We start from the raw sequence: 7,512 nt of genomic DNA on the forward strand, positions 1-7,512 counted from the left end.
ACCACCAAAAAGGGGTGCATCAGTTTGTGGATAGTCGAGCTCAACACTTTGTGGTATGTTGGTTTTCAACTATTTTTTTATTAAGTTATAATTTTCTTCAATTTAATGAATTTATTTTTTCTTTCTAGGATACATATAACAACCGTTTGATTGAGAGATACAAAAACTACTCTTCGACTCATTCGGTGAGCCTGATAAAAATCTAGTGTACAAATTCTGTAACACTACGGCTGAGAACTTGCGGACGACCCATAAAGTTTTGACCGTTGAATACTCTCAATTGATTCCGAGCACTCAAACTCCCGAGTTTGAGGTGATTTTAGACCAACAAGTACAAAATCGGATAACCAATCTTGATGAAAAATATAGACAACCCAATGCAGATTACAAAAAACTCCATCGAGTTGTAATGGAGATGAGATCACATATGGGTGGTCTATATGCTCCTCCTTATTGGCCCCACGGTCCCAACAACGACCAATTTTCTTCTCCTTCAACGCCACCTCTATTTTAGATTTATTGTATTTGAACGTACAAATATTTAAATTTATAATAAATACTTGATTTTTATTTTTCTACTTCTGTTCAATATATATATATATATATATATATGTGTGTGTGTGTGTGTGTGTGTGTATTAAAATATTTTAAAATATTAATGACGAGGTTACCGATGGACCACATCCATCAAAATATTTCAGAGAGTTAGAAAAACATCACTGCAAATGCCACTACTATTGTTAACTCTATAAAGGAATTACAGATGATATTCTATCGGAGATATATTATATTTATCGACAGACAGATAAAAACACCAACGGAATTGCATACGGTATTTCGTTGGTTATATGACAAACTTCCCGAGAAAAATACCGATGGAATGAAGCAGGTAAGTTTTTTTGGTGCGTTTTATCCGTTTTTAAATCCATCGGTAAATTTATTTCTAATGGACTCACCGACGTAACAAAAATTACAGACAAGAGTTTTTTCGATGGATTATTTTTGTCCGTAAACCTGTCAGTAAAATATCTATTGATGAATTAATATCGACGGACTCCGATTGTTGCTCATTACTCTAGGCTTGAGGTGATTAAAGCATCTGGTTTGCCGGATCCTAAAATCTCTATTTCTGCACACGATACCTTGCTGCTTCCATGGCTTATCGCCTTATCCCTCCTCTGACTGGATCAGTGTTGCCATCTCTTTCCATAGACGCAAATTTGTAGTCCCAGCAACATCATCAAGGACAGTTGCAGCCAGTTTTCACTCATATTAATACCTAAGCTTGGAGAATTAAATGATGAAGAAGAGACATGTTGAAGCTTGTTTGCATCCGATTTTACGCTGATGAATTTGTCCCTTAACATCTCTTACAGCATTCCAGCATAATCATGGTTGACTGCATGTTAGAGGTGGCAAAGAAACACACTCATGCGATGAAAATCTTGTTATCTACAATAATAAACAAAATAAAATACTTGCTTTTTTCTTGCATATTTTACAGGTCTCAAGAAAAAAATGAATGCTTGAAAGTAAGTGAAGCACGTGTTGTAACTGTACTGACGTGAAAATCAGTGTAAAAAAGATTCTTACTTCTAACATCATCAAAACTCTAAAGCAAACACTCTCGCAATAAATCTGTGAGCTCTCCGTCTGATAACCGTCGGATTACATCTTTCTTCCCATTATGACACCGTTTTGATAACATTCCAAATTACCGCCCACTCTTACAATGACATCACCCGTACCATAACCTTACCAATAAACCGGCGACTTTTCGAATGACTATTTTAACCTTCACAACCATCCGTTAATCTCATCCACGTCATAATCAACAGGGACAAATGCATAAATTCGGTTTATTTTATCTACAGAACAACCTTAAAGAAACAAAAAAAAAAAAACAAAAAAACAGTTTTATAAAAAGGCAATAAACGGCAAACTTCACACGTTTTTCTTTATCTACCTAATTTTGTCTTTAATTTGTAATTTTCTTTTTTATGGTAATTCTGAGTTTCAAAGGTTCTTGATTGTTAAGATCGAAAGCAAAGACCAAAAAAAGGATAAAGAAGAAGTAGTGATTGATTGACAGACAGATAGAAATGGCAACAGAAAGCAATCAAAACGTGGTGAAAGTGAAGCCAAGCAGTAGTAATTTTGATGGTTCCAAAGGAAAGACTGAATCTTCGATGAAAGCTAAGAAAATTGAGAGCTCAAACAAACAACAACAACAATCTGTTGTTGATTCAAAGGATAAATCTATCTCAGTTGTAACTAAAACTGAGGTAATTAAGCTACCCCATCTCACGAATTGTTTTTATTTTTATCTTTTATTGTGTGTTTATTGAGATTTTCATTTCTGCTATGTTGTTATCATAAAGTGGCTATTTTTATTATTGGTTTCACAATTTGGTGAGCTTTTGCATCTGGGTTTTCGTTGGTTTACTTTTTATGTAATGGAATGTGGAATGTGCGTTTTGAGGTTCTTAAGGATGTTTTCAGTTAATTGCATGATATGGGTTTATTGCTTGATCTGGTTAGTTGATTGTGTATATAGAAACTGAAATGGATTGATTTGTGTGAATATGGTGTTTTCTGTGTTGTTTTTTTTTTTTTATTAATCTGCAGTGAATTGGTTAATTTTTGGGATATTAGTTTTTCCTGGGTTCTTGATCGGTTTGGTTCTGATATCTCATCTTTTGTTCTGTTTACTATTTTGTTTGAATCCCAAGGTAAAATCAAAATCAGCACCGAGTTCGTCAAAAACTACGACGACAACCACTACCACTAGAGTGAGACAGAAGAAAGTATACTCCTTGCCAGGCCAGAGATATGATCCTCCTGAAGAGGTTTGGCTTTGAAATTTTTTAATTTTGAGCTGTTGGTTTGGATAATCTGATTATAATTTTTATGTGGAAAGTGTCTTTAATTCTTATGTTTGCTGCCGATTTCTTTCGACAGAGAGAACCACTTAGGATATTCTACGAGTCTTTGTCTAAACAGATTCCAACTAGTGAAATGGCAGAATTTTGGTGAGTTTCCCCTCATCAACCACTTAATTCTAAATGAATTTCTTAAAATCCCGTTGCTGTTCTAATTTTGTGCTTGACCGAAGTTGGAGTGAGGCCTGAGCTTGACCCTGGTGCTCATTGCGATCTTTTGTTGTATTGCTCAGTTTCATTGGGATTTTTAACCTTCCCGTTCTGGTTCCTCTATTCGTCTTAAGTAAGCAGTTCTCGTCCTTGGTTAAAGTGTTCATAGGACCTTGGTTGTTCAGTTAATTTGTTTCATAGCCTTTGTTGGGATTACGCAACATTTAGTTGGCATGCATATTAGCACATAGGAATCCCTTTCTGTTAGTGCAAGGTCTTGAATCAATAAAAAGGAGTACTGTGTCAAGGTATTTTGATTTCCTACAATAAACTTCATAACTTTGACTCCCAGCTAATTAAAGGCTGGTGATGTTCTTCAAAGAAAGCATTTCTACGTCAATACAATTAATAAATGTGTGCAATAAAGTGTTTAGATGCACTATAAGCCTACATTGCTGTACTGAATTGTAATACCTCGCTGGAAGTTCTGCACCCATGAGCTTGTAATCCCCTCTTCGAATGGAAGTCTGCTGGAAATAAACTGAGATATGTCGAAAAAGACTGGTAACCTAAATGCTAAAAGGTGAATTACCTAGGCCTGCTTCTTTCAATATTTCAACTGTACACGGTGAGTAGAGCATTTGAACCTACTTTCTTGTGGTAACTGCTGTTAGGGGAATAGTTTGTTTCTCAGACTCTGGTAATGTTATCCTCTCTCGTGTCGACTTTGTCTTACTCCATGAGTATTTTACTTTCCTTTGCGATGATTTCTTGGACTTCGTTTTTTTGAGGAAAAATACGACCAAGAAAAGATGTCAGTACCTTTAAAGAAAATCTAGACATGTGGGGGTAACAAAGCATCTTACACATACAAAGAACACAATTATACTAAAATGATCTTCCTTTCCACCTCGGCTGGATATCTTGCGTTAGATATCTCATGCTACCGCGAAGTTCATTTCATTTTCACTAACAACTAATAAATTCAGCTGTAATTCGTTTGAGAGGCGTGACAAAATTCAGTCTGCAGGATGATGGAACATGGCTTACTATCCCCAGAGAGAGCCAAAAAGGCACATGAGAAGAAACAGAGAAAGCAAAAAATGCAACGATTTGGAACTCCCATTAAATCTACCAAACCATCCACTAGTAAACCTGAGAGTTCTCAAAAGCCGCAGCAGTCATCAAAGAATGGAGACCTTAAAGCCAAGAGGAAAATCAGCAATGACAGTGACGACGACAACTTTATTTTAAGTTCGAAAAGGAGGAAAGGGTGAGAAATGAAATTTCCATTTGTATGTGTCACAAGTTTCTAGAAATAATTTCATTTAAATTTCTTTGCATTAAACTTCAGAAAGGCAAGCTTTCTAGACAGCTGATACAATGCGACATTCTTTATATTTTTGAACTTCTGGAAACAATTAAGTGTAGATAAATTTCCCAATTCTTGTTCATTCCTTGTTTTTCCATTTTAACTCCGATGATGCCAATAACTTATGAAAATATGTGCTCGGGAATTTGGAAGAGGAAACATTTAATTATGCTTAAAATTTGGAGTGGTTTACATTTAATTGTTAGCAGTCTTATTTTTTCTTGGAAAGAAATATCACTTCACTAGACAGATTGCTAGCTAAATCCTACCGAGCTTTCCCAAGTCATAACTGATAACCTGATCTTGCTTTTTCCTCTGGCTGGGCTATGAAGTTAGTCTTTGATCTAGCATTGAGGGGGTAATATGCAGACCTAAAGTTCTACATCACTACTCTTTCCTTCCAGATTGAACGGCTAAGTATTCATCCACGGACCATGTACAGAAACTAATGGCAGAGCATGGAGATTTTTTCCTCAGCATTTACAGCACAGAGCTATCTCTTTTTCTAACAATGTGGTAGTCATAATTTAAATGCCCGTGCACGGGCAATACATGTGACAGACAAGCGGTGAATAAGCATGATTCAGACTGTTTTTCCATATCAGGCCACAATACATTTTGGATCAGATGAATGTAAAGTTTCACTGGTCAATAAAGACTCTGGAAACTGGTACTGTTTGATTATCTGATCTGCAATGGAAATATCTTGTGGCTTTGGTGAAAGAATGGTCTGTATTGTGTACTGTTTTCAAATTTGCCACTGCGTTGCATCAGGTAAAACAGGTTTTGAGTGCATGAGAGAGTGAGCCATGCTGATTGTTAATGAATGTGCAGGGGATAGTTCCTGATTCCAGTAAACAATCATAAGTAATCTTACATGATTGTATCATATCTTCCACAAATTGGAATTCTGATTCTTTCACATCAAGCTAAAAATTTAATACTTATAAGATGGTTTGAAATTGTGATTGCTCATGGCCAAGTTTGAATCAAGTAGTGTTATTTTCATGTCAACTCATTAGCAGCATTCAATATGAAAATCATAGTTATCTTACTTCATAAAGTCTTACAAAATTGGGGAAAAAAAAAAGGTAGGAGAGCACTTCAAAACTCAAACCAGAAGAGATTTTCTCTCTTTCCCTTTCTTCTTATTAACTGCTAATTTCTCAATTTTCTGATGCATCAATTCTGCTTTCCTATTATTGGTAAACTTTTTGAATGTGACCAATGCTCTATGGGTCTTGTGGTTTGGCGTTGAGTTCCAGACATAGGAACCAACACATTAGCAGCAACTTTCTGAAATTGCTCCACTAGCCTCGTCAGCTCCTTCCTTTCCCTTCGCACATGAACACAATATTTCTAGAAAAAATAGATTCCTACAATCAATTACCACCCCATATATAATACAACCAGCTTACACAATCATTTAGTTTTAGACCGATCTTTATTCTTGAGATGAGATCACTCGCTATACCCTCTTGAAAGAAAGAAAAAGTACGGCACCTCAAGTCCTTGATAGAGTTCAGGATCAGGGCATTCTGTTCTTCCTGGTGTTTTTTGGTTTCTTTTTTTAAAAAAAATTAGCATAGTTATTAAAAACAAATTGCATGATAACAACGTTTCAAAAGATCTCACGCTTCCCACGACAAGTTAAAGTGAAATTTTAACACAAACAGACTCAAAGGCTCCCTTTCCTCTCTGTTGATTCTTGAATTGTGTTTAAGGAGACCACAAGAAATTTTATAGAACAGGTGGCTGCATTAAAATAGCTTGACTTTTTATGCATGTAGTTGATATAACAGGTGGCTGCATTAAAGAAGCTTTCATAACAAGCTCTGATAAATTGTTTTGAGCACAAATTGAATAAAAGCCAGCAGCTTCCACCAAACTCCGTCCGAATAAAAGATACATCAATTCATTCATTAATGTTTATATTTTATTAATTTGTTTTTGTTACCATGTTATTTCATATATATATTTTTTTAATTTTATATACGAATTGCCTGAATTATTCGTTTTTTTTTGGGTCAAATAGCCAATCTGTTATTCGGCTGACGGTACTTGCGAAGTTTGTTTAGAGTTCCGTAGCACTCCTTTGGGACGAGGAAATGCTTATACAGTGGCTGAAGTACGAATCAATCTTACTTACAGCGCAATCAATGTCAGTGGGCATAATGAGGCCAAAATTTACAGCCATCGCTAGCTAGCATGACAGAAAAAAAGAGTAAAACTTTTTCTACCCGTGCATCTTTCTCAGGGTTCTGGATAAACCCCGGTGACTTTATGATAGATTTTGCAAGATTTTTTTTTTAACTTTTACAGCACCAGCTTTGAATGCCCCCCATGGAATTGGGTGGTAATTTTGGTAACTTGTCTTTTGTTATCAATTTAACAGGCAAATTTTGCAACTTGTACACAATATTAAAACAATATTAAAAAAAAACAATAATCAATTACAAGATGACGCTTCAAGAAACAAGAAAGAAAACGCCATTTCACTTACAATTTTTTTTAAAAAAATCCATTAAGCTTGGCATGACTGAATTTCTCTAAGGGATATGCCACGTACATAGTAAAATTACATGTATGGCTAGGCTTAAAATTGGCATGGTTGTATTTGTGGTGATGGAAATCTTTTATTTGATGTTGATGATCTTGTCATTAAAACAAAAAAGAAAAATCCTTGTATGTTACATGCATGTATATAATTGTCAATTAATTTTAAACACAAGGTTACAACCTTGTTTACTGTACACAATCTCTCCCATGAAATAAAAGGATTTAAGTTTGATAATTTGTACTGTAAGGTTTAGGTTGAAATTCTTATAGGGATGGTGATGATGTTCGGAAAACTTGATATTAGATTTAAGCTTTTTATGTTTTATGATGGATTAGAGAGTGACTTAACTGGAGCTACCAAATGGCTCATCTAAAAAGGAAAAATATAAATCCCTTATTAGAATAGCAAATCATGCAATGCTTAAGTTAGTAAATGTAAGGAGAGAAGTGTGTGTGAGATAGAAAGAGATAAGAGAAAATGGAGGTCCA

General features: G+C 35.2%; 1 protein-coding gene across 4 annotated transcripts; it reads left to right on the forward strand.

Moving 5' to 3' along the window:
* The first annotated feature begins 1,914 nt into the window (after positions 1–1,914).
* LOC133673919 (uncharacterized) lies at positions 1,915–6,557 on the forward strand. 4 transcript variants are annotated; one of them, XM_062094852.1, is made up of 5 exons: positions 1,915–2,285; positions 2,733–2,849; positions 2,962–3,032; positions 4,123–4,365; positions 6,500–6,557. In XM_062094852.1, the coding sequence occupies exons 1-5, from the start codon at positions 2,103–2,105 to the stop codon at positions 6,540–6,542; spliced, it is 657 nt and encodes a 218-aa protein (XP_061950836.1). In that variant the 5' UTR covers positions 1,915–2,102; the 3' UTR covers positions 6,543–6,557. The 4 variants fall into 4 exon arrangements, with proteins under 4 accessions (XP_061950836.1, XP_061950837.1, XP_061950839.1 ...); XM_062094853.1 differs by lacking the exon at positions 6,500–6,557 and adding an exon at positions 4,869–5,353; XM_062094855.1 differs by lacking the exon at positions 6,500–6,557 and adding an exon at positions 4,797–5,353 and having other exon boundaries at positions 1,916–2,285.
* The last annotated feature ends 955 nt before the right edge of the window (positions 6,558–7,512 follow it).

This window comes from Populus nigra, chromosome 15 (assembly GCF_951802175.1).
Source record: "Populus nigra chromosome 15, ddPopNigr1.1, whole genome shotgun sequence".
In the NCBI taxonomy this organism is placed as follows: Eukaryota; Viridiplantae; Streptophyta; class Magnoliopsida; order Malpighiales; family Salicaceae; genus Populus; species Populus nigra.

What these genes read in the sequence shown, in the direction of transcription:
- LOC133673919 (XM_062094852.1), top strand. Translation starts at nt 2,103, where the DNA reads ATGGCAACAGAAAGCAATCAAAACGTGGTGAAAGTGAAGCCAAGCAGT. An exon ending in CAGTTGTAACTAAAACTGAG is followed by an intron (nt 2,286 to 2,732) that starts GTAATTAAGCTA and finishes TTGAATCCCAAG; the next exon opens with GTAAAATCAAAATCAGCACC. An exon ending in GATATGATCCTCCTGAAGAG is followed by an intron (nt 2,850 to 2,961) that starts GTTTGGCTTTGA and finishes TTCTTTCGACAG; the next exon opens with AGAGAACCACTTAGGATATT.